The sequence below is a fragment of the Salvia miltiorrhiza genome, unplaced genomic scaffold, assembly GCF_028751815.1.
Source record: "Salvia miltiorrhiza cultivar Shanhuang (shh) unplaced genomic scaffold, IMPLAD_Smil_shh fragScaff_scaffold_21, whole genome shotgun sequence".
Classification (NCBI taxonomy): Eukaryota; Viridiplantae; Streptophyta; class Magnoliopsida; order Lamiales; family Lamiaceae; genus Salvia; species Salvia miltiorrhiza.
Genome location: NW_026651446.1, coordinates 94,135 through 107,434, shown reverse-complemented (window position 1 = coordinate 107,434; position 13,300 = coordinate 94,135). Strand labels below are relative to the sequence as shown.

At 41.7% G+C, this 13,300-nt stretch overlaps 1 protein-coding gene across 1 annotated transcript; it reads right to left on the bottom strand.

Moving 5' to 3' along the window:
* Positions 1-5,893: 5,893 nt before the first annotated feature.
* LOC131002815 (histone H3.2-like) lies at positions 5,894-6,425 on the bottom strand. The gene has a single exon (XM_057929282.1). The coding sequence runs from the start codon at positions 6,371-6,373 to the stop codon at positions 5,963-5,965; it is 411 nt and encodes a 136-aa protein (XP_057785265.1). The 5' UTR covers positions 6,374-6,425; the 3' UTR covers positions 5,894-5,962.
* Positions 6,426-13,300: the final 6,875 nt, after the last annotated feature.

Sequence of the window (13,300 nt, the reverse complement as noted above, 5' to 3'; positions counted from 1 at the left end):
TTAGGTGGGCGGCGGGGGCTGTGCGCGCCCGGGGCCGCGCCTGCGCGCTGCGCGCCCAGCGGGCGACGCGCTGCCGCTGTTGCTGCCTACGCCGGGACCTGCTGCTGGACGCCGAGGATGCTGCTGCCGACGCGCCGAGGCTGCTGCCGCTGAGCTGCCCGTGCCGGGCTGCTGCTGCGGCGCACGCCGGGATCTGCGGCGACGGCGCTGTGCAGCGGCTGTAAAGAAAGGGGGCGGCGGTGCCTAGGGTTTCCAAACCCTAGGTGGCTGTTTCCTCAAACCCTAGGGGGCCCAAACCCTAATTTCCAAATACGGGCCTGATGGAGCTGTTCGGGCCAAGTGTTTAGTTTTTTTTTGGGCTTTTCTTTTCTGTTATTTGTAATAGATTAGAATTATGGGGTTCCACGAATGGGTCACGAAGAACTTTATTGTTTTTAATTCTGTTCTTTGCATGTCGTGGTGTTTATCCCTTATGCTCTTTACCTGCTTTTCTTTGTCTTTGCTTGTTAATATATTTTTATTAACTGCGCTTAGACAAGCATGATAGTAGGTTTATCGTTTTCTTGAGCATGTTTTACATGTTGCGTTCTAGAAGAGCATGTTTAGGACTATGTGCTTGAGCATGAACAAACCTTTTGAATAAAAAAGACTAAGCTGTTTTAATAATTTTTATGTTTTTAAAAATTATTTTTAAACCTCCACATGCGGTCTCAAGACAAAGTGGTTGAGAATATGGTAAACGTTCACCCTATCGTGGCTTACCTCATATTTGATTTCACAAGTTTGTTAAGTTGAGATTTCTATTAAAAATATTTAAATCCATTTAAGTAGTGAGAGTTATGCGGTAAACGTCCACCCTATCGTGGCTTACTCGTATGATTTTCATAAGTACTTTAGAGGATGGATTTTAAATAAGATAACCAAGAGGTTAAATTGGAAGCGGTATGGTCCTAGTGAGTATGCCAATTTCAAGAATTTAATACTCAAGGTTAAATTGTGGTCGCTGCTTAGATATCATTTCAAGTACAATGTACAACTCCCCATCAGGAGTCCCTTCTTGAATATGATTGTGACACCCCGTATTTTGAGAAGCTATTTGTGCCCTAGCTCGAACTTAAATTAAGTTATTAATTAGTAGCTAGAGTAATTATGCACGTGGGCGAATAAATGAGATAAGAAATTTTGAGAGTTTAATAAGAGGCGATATTATTTTCTCGAGTCTTATAAATTCTATTATAGAGAAACCTATCTTCGCCCTATATTTTTATTGAAATATCTATGTGATATAAATATTTTACTTAGTAGAATATTCACATATGATTTATTGATGCATTGTTATTATGATATTAGTAATATCATAATTGAGATAAAATATTCCTACACACAAAATAAGTGATATAATTATTCAAGTATATATATATATATATATTTCGATCTCTCTCACTCTCTCCCTATCGATCTCTCTCGCTCTCTCTCACTCTCTCTCCCTCTCTTACTTCCACCGGCTTCCCTCCCCTCTCCCACATTCCTTCTCTTTCTCCCCCTTAAATGAAACCCACATGCACACATTAAGAAGCCTCTAAAAAGCCTAACCTATCTAGCCAACACACTCCCCATTTCAAGCTCACACATGCACATGCACACCCTTCTCTCCCTCCCCCCCTCCCCCCCCTTGCTCGATCTCTCTCTCTCTTCTCACTCTCCTGCACACTTAAGTTCATGACATACTCACACATTAACTCCCTATACTACCTACAAGATATGCATTAATGGGGAAAGATCACACCCTCACATCACCTCACTTCAAGACAAACTCCCCCTTCTTCTTCTTCTTTATTTTCGGCAGCCCCTCCCCTCCTCACTCCACCACACTTCTTCTTTTGTTTCACCATTTATAGAAAGAGTTAAGGAAGCCAAAAGTGTTCTACATTCACACTAAGGCCATCAAGAGACTCCAATCTTCAAGTTCAAGCTTCGAGAATCCTAAGCACCATCCTCTACTCCACCTCCTTTGATCTTGTTGGTAGTAACCTTCAAATCCTCCTCTTATGTTATGTATATATTTTCATGATGAATAAGCATGTATATTGAAGCATATTGAAGCATGATAGTTCCTTCTCTACTTATGTGATTTTCGAAAATTTTGTGAAAGAGAGTACTATGAACTCCTTCAAACTTTCACTACTTTTCATATGCTTATACACCTCTACATGTTAGATGCATGAGAAGGGAAGATATATTTCTTGAAAACCCTTAAAAGGGTTATATGTTATGATAATTGAAGAATGATGAGTTCTTAGTGTGAAAAAGCATGAGAATGGTGGTGAAATTGTAGATCTAAGATGATATGTGTAAAGGTTATAATTTCAACCATTTTGGAAAATTTTCTTACGTTCTGGACTGATGAGTTGATGAGGTTTCCCTCGTCTAAAAATCTTCAAATGTTTATGGTGTGTAGATATACGTGTCTTGAAAATTCTGATAAAATTTCAAGTCATTTGGACTTCTTTTACTACCTTTTTAAAATATAAAACTTCTACTGCGAAATTCCACCGGAAATTTGGAAGGACAGTCTTTAGAGTCACACTTTTCAGTAACTTTCCAAAACATTCAGCCTCTCAAATTTTTATGGTAGACATATACATGTGTTATACAGATGCACGTCAAATTTCAAACCATTTGGCCAACGTTTACTAATTCTTAAAAATCCTAGCTTTCAGTCGTGCAAAACTGCCGAATCTGGTAGACTGTGGGAAAACACCCATATCTCTTAAACCAAGTGGATTTTTTCACTCTACTTTTTTTTAAACAAAACTAGACTCAAAGAGGTTTTCAAAGGTGTAAGTCACGAATCCAGGAGATTTCTGAGTTAAAACAGTTTATTCTTTAAAGTTGAGGCAGAGCAGAGTGGTAAGCTGTAGGTGTCCGAAAATTCTACTTTGATTTTGTATTAAGGATTTTTAAGTTTTGGTGGAGCAATACACCATGTTATGTCATGAAAATACTACTAGAAAATTTTATATATATTCCGTAGCTTACATGAATATTTGAGAATGATTTTCAAGTCATTTGACTTTTGTGATAAATTGTGAAAATGTATTATGTGGAAAATTGATTAATTTGAAGTATGAATGACTATGTGATTTATATGAATGCTATTTACCTAGGATTGAGAGTTATGTCACTGACAAGAGTTTATTTTGTCACATGGCAATCTAAACCACGTGCGCCACCAAAGGTTCGAGTGACGGCCGGCGTTAGTACGACTCTGAGCGTTACGTCATCGACCCTTGAGACAGGTGGGCTTTATTCTAACTCTATTATGGCTAGCTACCATGATAATGAGTGCAAATGCAAAATCTTATGAAAATGAAGCATGTTGAAGTATTATTTATGAGTATTATGAAAATTGTCAACTTGCCATATTTATTATTGATGAGAATGAGATGTGGTATGTTGCCTCTATGAAAGACATGACTATGATCATGATGCAAGATATCGACCTTTAACTGATTTATATGACAGTAAAGGTTTTGTGCGCAGAGGTGAACGTGAGCCGTCTCTAGTCGGCCGGTCACGGTGGTTTGAAGGAGGCCTCCTTCTCTTCACCTAGTATATATATGTTATATGAGTTCTCATAGTTGGCACATACCCTGAATATAATGTCTGCAGACTAATGATATTATTATGATGATGCAAATGAGTTTATGACAGAAAAACATGAACAGGTATTTTTAATCTCACTAAATCCTGTTGATGCATTGAAAAGGGCAAGATTGACATATAGCTCTAAGAGCAACATTTCAATTATTTCCGGCATGAGTCCACTGAGTGCTTTTTGGTACTCAGCCCTGCATGTATTTCTAAATGTGCAGGTCTAGCTAGGCGCGAGGATGGGTGAAGGCTGTTGGAATTGTCAGTTGGTTGTGTCTTCCCTATGTCTCACACTTATCTTTATAAGCTTTGACTCTATAAGAATTTGAACTCCCTGCTATATGTCTTCACACATATAGTAACGTATCTCGCTGCATAACTCTGATGAAACTCTTTATTTAATTTGCTTATGCCTGTAATATCCCATAAGGGAAAATACTGTTCAAACCCTTGCTAAGTCTACAATTGCTTATTTATGTTTTACCCAAGTAAGAAAATATTTTAGTCTTGAAATCCTTCTTTAAAATGAGTAAAGTTTGAAATTGCTTCCGCTAAAACAAGATGTATTTCTATTTCTTTCACTATTTCTTTTATTAGTCGTACGATACTTGGTATATGCTATCACTGGCTATATCGGGCTGCGACAGAGTGGTATCAGAGCAGCTCGTCTGCTCTGAGTATAATCTCTTATAGAGTCTCTTTTTGATTGAGTCTAAGCTAGAGTCTTAGACTAAAAGAGTTATGTCACTGACAAGAGCCAACACCCCATCTCCGCCAGCTTGATGAGGTAAGCAAAAGTTAAAGTTTGAAGTTACTTATGAGCATGAGTTATTTACATGCAATTGATTAAGTTGACAAGAAAGCAATATTTATAAGTTGAGAAAGAAGCATGATTAGTGCATAATGCAATTTTATTGATATCTTGTTTTGGTTCATTGGATAAGTGAGATGGTGGAATTTTTGTTGGAATCAATGTTGATACCAATGCATTACGAGAATCCTAGAGGAACACCGACAAACGAGTATGTTATTGAGTAATAAACGAGTAAGTCATTCTTGACTTAGTTTGAGTAACACGAGTTGTTATTTTTGTTTATAGCATGGCAGACGGATTCGCCATAGTGCAGGCCTTCTATGACTGTAGTTTGGAGCACCACGAGACTATAGGAGAGTTCTTGGCTCGCTTCCACCACAGGTGGATTGATGCCGTAGAGCACGGCGTCACTGCTCAGCAGGCCATGCAGATCCTGCCACATAGGATGCCATCCCACTGGCAGGCTTGGTGTCATTTCATAGCCCCTGACTTCTATGACCCGTTGGCGACAGGAGGTTTCGAGGTGCGATTTCCAGAGTACGTAGCCATTTTGATGAGCCGTTTCATGGTTAATGCAAACCCGCCATACTATTATCTGACAGAGAGTGACACCCGAGAGGGTGAGGCAGAGAGTCAGCCTCAGGGTCTTCCTGAGACTGAGGATCCTTTTGTGGCATTGGGACTAGACCTCTTTAGCTCCCAGCCGATTTCTGACCCTCTTTCTTCACTTCCTCAGGGCGCTCTGCCCGAAGAGGAGTTTCCTTCTATTGATGTCTTGGACCCCCATTACCCCATGTATTCTCCCGGGATGTACTCCCCGACTTTCGGATATTTATCCTTTGTTACTTCGATGACCATCGACACTACTGAGGCCATCGATACTACTGAGCATTTGATGAGCCCCATCCGTGATACCCTCCCTGTTCCTCCTCTCCCTACTGTTGGGGAGGGTGAGATTGTTGTGACTGATGTTGATCCATTCGCGCCAGGGCCTTCACGACCCCGCGAGATGGCTAGAGACACAGAGGTCGATACTGGAGCAGTCCCGATTGTTGGGACTCTCACCTCACAGCCCTTAGACCTTCATAGCATGGGTCTAGCCTTCGAGACAGATGTTCCCTGAGGGGATCCGATTCGAGAGAGAGCCGCCTTCGACCCATTCCGCCGTGCCGACTCTGACAGTGAGACGGCGTGCCTCGTACACCTCGTTTGGGTGATGCTCGAGAGGATGACGGTGATGATGCTATGGGGGATGAGAGCGACGAGGGTAGCAGAGATGGTGGTAGAGGTCATGGGTGGATATGGTATTGATATGTTAGTACTGAGTAGAGATGCATATATAGTAGCTTTGTTTAGAATTATGCCCTCTCACAACAACAATAACATCAAACTAAACTAACTAACCATAGATTCAACAACAATAACATCAAACTAAACTAACTAGCCTAATCATCACTCTAGCACCATCACAGCAACAAAATCCTCAAATTAGAATTATGCCCTCTCACCCCTAATCCTCCTAGCCAACTGGATATCCTTGGGCATAATTGTAACCCTCTTAGCGTGAATAGCGCACAGATTCGTATCCTTAAAGAGTCCAACAAGGTACGCCTTCGCCGCCTCCTGCAGCGCCGCGACAACGGAGCTCCGGAACCTTAGATCGGTCTTAAAGTCCTGCGCAATCTCCCGAACAAGCCTCTGAAACGGAAGTTTGCGGATCAGCAGCTCCGTGGACTTCTGGTACTTGCGAATCTCACGGAGAGCGACGATGCCGGGACGAAAATGGTGAGGCTTCTTCACTCCACCGGTGGCCGGAGCCGATTTCCTGGCGGCCTTGGTGGCCAGCTGCTTGCGGGGCGCCTTGCCACAGGTGAACTTGCTGGCTGTCTGCTTTGTGCGTGCCATTTCTAGGGTTTCTGAGAGAGGGAAGTTGCGCGACTGCTTTGGAAGGATTTGAGATTTGATTTAGTGGATGAAGAATGATGGATTCTCAGTGGAGATTTATAGCAAGGATTCTTCAAAATTTAAAGTGGCGGGACGGAGGGAAAATTGGAGCGCTCGGATTTTGAAATTTTAGTAACGGCTGCGACGCCGGAGTTTCGGGGAAGGGGTGGATTAGGTTTCCGGCGAGCTTGGTGAAGAAGATGGTGTGGGTCCCACCACCAATAAAATAAAAAAATTTAAAAAATTAAAATTGTTAACTGTGTTAACCGTCCGTTAAGTCGGAGGGGCGGAAATTAGGTACTTCAGGGGCTTAGTTTACACATCCCTGCCCATAGGGTGTTAATAGCTATATGGGCCTCTACGTTAGGGGCCAAATTGATACTTAACCCCAATATAAATCAAGACCAACTAGGTCATTCAGGTCATACGATCATTCGCACTCCGACACGTTCTCTCCATCTTCTCTCCCTATTCGCGTTACGCTGCCTCCGCGCTCTCAGCCTTAGGTTTTTCGGTGACCAGATCAACCGGGACGACCCAACGACCCTCGCTCATTGCTCAGTTGCCCTTCAACTCCGTCGACCAGATTGACCCGGTTTACTCTTTCCTTTACTTTCAATTACTTTCAAATCGATTTTTACTTAATATTGTTTACTGACTCAAGCGTCGGAGGCTCTTCCATCGACACTCCACCGGTGCTCTAAGAAGGGCTCTAACGTTGTTCGTGTTTCAGGTTGCTAGTAATAAAGTACCACCAACAAAAAATTCGATAGAATGCAGAAAAATAAAAAATCAAATTAGAAAGATTCGGGAAAATATATTTCAGCATTTTTGAAATGTTGCGATCACATTTGTGTCGGCGAATTATAACCATCTTCTTGTGGGTGAGCATTTAAATCAAGCTATGGCCTCGGGCATTTTCCGAAAGTGCTGTAGTTTGTTGTAGGAGTTGCAACACTATTGTTGATGGTTGGAATTTCTTGTGGATGAGCATTTAAATCAAGGAATGGCCTCGGGCATTTTTCGAAAGTGCAGTTTGTCGTAGGAGTTGCAATGCTGTTGTTGATGGTTAGAACTTCAGCTTTCTGTTTATCTTTCTTGTTGTTAGTCATTACAAATTTTATAGTTTGATTTTATGCTCAGTATATATAGAGGTATGTACTCAGAAAATTAAAAACAAATTTTAAGCAAAATGCATGAACAATCATCAATCCATTATATATTATTTCGTATTTCTTAGTTAAAGTAAATAAAAAGCCATTTTGTTGAAAAAGTCAAAAGGAATTTGACTTGATACATGCATACATTTAATTATTTTAGTCAAACTACGAGAATTATTAAATATGATTGAGAAATATTGAATATGGATAAAATGGGAATAAGATGACGGTTATGTTCTAAATTTTTTAAATAGGACACTTATTGAGAAGTAAGAAAATGAGCTAAATGTGTTGGGAACCCCATGGAATATTAGCTTTTATTTTGATGATACCAAAATTCATAGGTCTTAATTATAATAGACTAGAACAGTTTTGAACTCAAGTGTTAGAGTTCGTTTCTAGTTCAGCTTGCGGTTCTGAAGACTGAAGACTGAAGGACGAAGGACTGAAGACTGAAGACTGAAGATACCAACTGAAGTATCAGTTGAAGAATCAGTTCGGAACTGATTACTTAATGCGTGCTCCGTGGACTCAGCGAACTGATACTAAAGTCAAGTATCAGTTAAACATTCTTCCTCGGACTGAACTTCCAACGTTCAAAGGAAGCCACGTACTCACAAAAGTACAGCCGCATTAAATGCAGAGATCTCAGGATCTCCTTATCTCTGCAGAGGTCATTCCTATTTGGTGGCTACTTTATCAGAGACGTCACATCTCCTGTCCTTCAAGAGAGCTGTTTCCACCAAACAAGGAACCTCGAAGATTGAAGCCTCAGCCCAAATTCGAAATGCTCTCCAACGGAAGAAATCTTGAAGACGTTCTCCGCCAACGGATCTATTCAAGACCTCTCCAATAAATAGCGGTCGAGGATCAACTTCAATCTTCACCGATTCAACAACATAAGCTGAAGCTCTGCCAAAATCGCTACTCAGCCTAAAGCTTAACTTCCCCAAAGCTTGAATCGAAGAAGAGAATTCCAAAGCCAAAATCAGTCACTGCTGATTACACACATTCTCTTAGACCTTAGGCATATATCTGTTTACCCAGAAGCCCAGGTCAAAACTTGCTCCAAAGAACTTGTTCTTTGCAGTATAGTTGGCAACCGTTCAAACCTCATTTCAGAAAGAAAGAGTAGAGTGTTTGAGTGATTCGGAGTTCAGGAAGGTACTCTGACTCTGAGAGTCTTAGCGCGGGTTGTGCTAAGCGAGAGAAATCCGACACGAGTGAAGTGTGGGTACTGAAGAAGTGGTTTCTTCAGTGGTACGATTGTGTGCACCCGGCAAGCACACGGTTTGGTTTGCAGTGCACCTGTTAAGCACTTGCGGAGTGAATTGTTGGTCTGATAAACCGACCGTGGATGTAGGAAAGGGTTTTTCCGAACCACGTAAAAGTCTCTGTGTTATTTACAACTTTCAGTTTTACATTCTTAGTTGTGTTGTTTCAATTGATAAACTGAATACTGAATAACTGCAAAGAGAAACATAAGGCTAACAACGTGCTCAACCGAGGCTATTACGAAACTAAGTTTATTTCCGCTGCGTATGATATCAACTGATCTATCTTCTGATAGTCAAGAAGAGTGTTATCATCTCTGTTTTAGCAAACTCGACTGAAGCCCTTACGTGCATCAGTTATGTTCCAGTAACTTAACTGATAACTCATTACTGAAGAGTTCTCAATATCAGTCGTCAACCCTGTTTGGTCAAAACTACTTTCAGTTAACGGGTGTCATAGTTTGCGTGTAAAGTTTCGTTTTGATCTCAATCTTGAGATCCCTCTGTTTTAGAGGAGGAAAGTAAAATAGCCCATAGGTGTATTCCCCCCCGCCCCATACACCTATTCGAGACCCTCCGGACCTAACAAAATGAGACACTTAAAAAAGAACGGAGGGAGTAATTCACAACTGAATAACTACAACTAGTTGAGAATTTGAGTTTTGAAGTTTAAATTCAGAATCAATATCTTTATCTTTACATATATAAAAAGAAAAGTAAATGTAAATAAATTCAATTAGAAGGATATAATTGGAATTGAAAAAAATAAGTAGTTATAAAATAAAAATCAAATTCAATATATTTACTTCACTTAAAAATGAAAACAATAAAACTGCCGACTCCTTAAAATACTCAAACCGCCAACTTGTGTATTATTTAAAGTTTTTATTTTATTTTGCTTTCTTATTTTATAGATAGAATGCGTTTTTCTCATTTTCAAGTAATTTTGTATTATATTAATATACATCTTCAATAAGAGCTCATGAAATGACCTTTAATTTGATATATAAAATGTAAAAGAAATGACTTTAAAATAAGCAGGTTATGATAATTTAAAGTTATAATACATAAAATAATTTATATTTATAAACAATAATATTTTCCTTCAAAAAGTATAGAATTTTACTTGAAATTCGAACTGTATCTCAGTTTTTCAAAATGATCAAATTATGTAATCTTATTTATTTTATACCAAAAAATGATTAATAGCATATTATGCAATTCCTACGGTTTAATTACCTCAAAAAAGAAGCGTATTATTGTTTATTTTAAGGAACACTAATTTAATAATCTCATTTAACTAACAAAATATTAAATTATTTTTAAAATTATAAATTATAATTATATGTACACGAACTTTCTCAGATTCTCATCCAATTAGTTAAATATTAATTATCCATTTTTATATGCAATACATGTATATTTTTAAAATTTTCACATTTTTATTGTTATTTAATAAAATTTTATATTTGAAAATCTTTGTATTTATTAATAAAATATTAAATTTACAATACATATAATATTTTTCGCAGATCGCACATGAGACGTTTAATGTACGTTTGGGGGAGGAGTTTAATTGCACCAAAATTGGACATCATGGACTTGATTGATGCAATGTCGAATATAGGGAGTTAAACGTCATAGGGGTGTCATGTAAGGGGTTTAATTGTTACTTTTCCCCAAAAATTATAACACTTTCCATTTGAAGACACGGTCTCACATCTTTTACCCTTACAAATACCATTTATTTACAAAAATATCATCCTTAATTTAATGTAAACCTCTCATTAGAAGAAATTCAAATGCCTTAACTGCACGCTGGCCGCCAGACTTGACTTCTCTCGGTCGTCGCCGCCGACGCCACACGCGCCTTCTCAGGTAGCTCGTGGCCACGGCCTCGCCGCCTCGGACCTCCGCGTCAAGCGCTGCAACCTACAAGCAAAGCAGGCAGCAGCAGCGCGCCTCCCAGCCTCCATTGACCGGCAAACTTTAACTCACGTTGACCGGCACAGCCTTCGTTGCCGACGCCGTCTCCATCTCGGTGGCTTCGACCAGGTAGAGCTCCAGACCTCCGGTGCAGCAGGTTCCGACCTCCTCCGTGAGCAGCAGACGCGTTCCGTGAGCAGCAGCTGGCGTGAGAGCAGAAGAGAGGAGAGAGGCGATTCCAGATCTGCACCGGTCGTACCGCGCCGGAGGACCAGTGACAGCCGCTGAGACGCGCTGCCGCCTGCCCCAGATCTCAGATCTCGCACTTTCGTCTATCGCCGACCCTCAGCTGCGCGACTGCACCGCGGCTCCCAGCTCTCAATCTCACGGCCACCGCACCCAGCAACGGCGAAGCCGTCACCTGCCCACCGCAAAGGAAGACTCTCGCCGCCTGCATCTGCACCGTGCCGCCCCACCCCACCCTTCCGGCTCACCCTTCCGGCGGATGGCCACCAGTTCGCCGATCATCGGTCGAGACAAGGGGGGTCTTAACCTTCCACCGGTTTCTTCCAACTTTGCTGTTCGAACTAAACCTGATCTCTCCCATGGTATGCGTCTGCATCCCAGGGGGTCGGGTACTGATTCCGACGCGGTTACCGTCGGAATGCGATCTTCTGGTAATTCTTCAAATCTGACAGATAAGCAATCCACCCAGATTCTCACTTATTCCGACATCGTTAGCACCCCTAAGAATGACGATAGAGTTTCTTATGCGGAGGCTACTGGCAAAAAGCCGGTGAAAATACAGGATTTGGCTGCTCACATTTTTCATGATCTACGGCCTACTAAGGAGGGCGATCAGTTCTCCCTCAAAATACCGAAAGATCTATATCTTAAGGAGATTAAGGCCTTTGAATTTGCTTTGACTGGACGTTTGTTTCTTCAGAAAGGAGACAAACCGAGATCAACTATGGAACTAAAGTGGGAGCTTCAGAGATTATGGAGTTTAGCCTCTGATTGGCAACTAATTCCTTTGGGAAAAGGTTATTTCACTCTCCGATTTACTACGGCTGAAGATAAGGCTACAGCAAAGGGAAAGGCAGTTTGGGAGCTCTCAAAAGGGCTCATCCGACTCCGTGAATGGACTCGAAATTTTGATCCTTTCAAAGAGAATTCCCCTTTGGCGGACGTTTGGGTTCGCATACACTATCTGCCGATAGAATACTGGAACCCACAGGTTATTTCTGGAATTGGCAGATATTTGGGTCACCCCTTAAAGATCGATGGAGCGTCAGCACGACGTGACTTCGGACAATTCGCTAGAATCCTTGTGGAAATCGATATGTCGCAAAATCTACCTTCTACTCTTTTAATTGATGGTGAGGATACATCATTCCATGTTGAATTTGTCTTTGAAAATTTGCCTCTTTACTGTCGTCGTTGCAAAATAACTGGGCATTCTCAAGAAACATGTCGAAAAAAGCGATGTGTGGAGCCGGTAGCTATTAAGGAAAATCTGACGGCTGCTCCTAACAATCAGTCTGGTGTGGTGACTCATAAACAATGGCACATTGTGGAGCAGGGCAAGAAGGTTGTTGTCCCAATCGTGCAAACAGCGGGGGAACAACAGAACACTTATAGTTTTGGCCATTTGAGACGGGGGTGCAGCAGCATTATTTCCAGAATGAAGGCCATGAGATGGCTGGCAGTAACCCAGTTCTGGATTCCAAGAGGGTTGACGATCATGGCTCTGAGGAGAGAGCGTTATACGAGCCGGAGGCAGCGGTGTTGGTTTCGGTTGATCAGGAGCTTCATAAGACGACTGGTAGTGAGGACGAGGTGGACGAGGAAATTGAGATGGAGACGCCGGCTGGGGATCCAACTGAGATTGTTACGGTTGTTGCTGATTTGGATGAAGCTCGCAATTCTGAGCAAGCTGGAGAGTTGGTTGGTCACCAGGCTAAAAAACTGGATGGTGATTTAGGTGGGCAAAGCAAAGACTCGCACACTACTGCTCCAGAAGATATTGATAGTCGTATCAGTCGGTTAGAGGCGCAGGTTAGCCAAGGAATGCAAATGCTTGTTGAGCAAGCACCGCCTAAGCGACGGGGACGTGAAAATCTGACGGCTGCTCCTAACAATCAGTCTGGTGTGGTGACTCATAAACAATGGCACATTGTGGAGCAGGGCAAGAAGGTTGTTGTCCCAATCGTGCAAACAGCGGGGGAACAACAGAACACTTATAGTTTTGGCCATTTGAGACGGGGGTGCAGCAGCATTATTTCCAGAATGAAGGCCATGAGATGGCTGGCAGTAACCCAGTTCTGGATTCCAAGAGGGTTGACGATCATGGCTCTGAGGAGAGAGCGTTATACGAGCCGGAGGCAGCGGTGTTGGTTTCGGTTGATCAGGAGCTTCATAAGACGACTGGTAGTGAGGACGAGGTGGACGAGGAAATTGAGATGGAGACGCCGGCTGGGGATCCAACTGAGATTGTTACGGTTGTTGCTGATTTGGATGAAGCTCGC

Bases quoted from the DNA above. Each gene is read 5' to 3' on its own strand.
- LOC131002815 (XM_057929282.1), bottom strand. From the start codon at position 6,373: ATGGCACGCACAAAGCAGACAGCCAGCAAGTTCACCTGTGGCAAGGCG.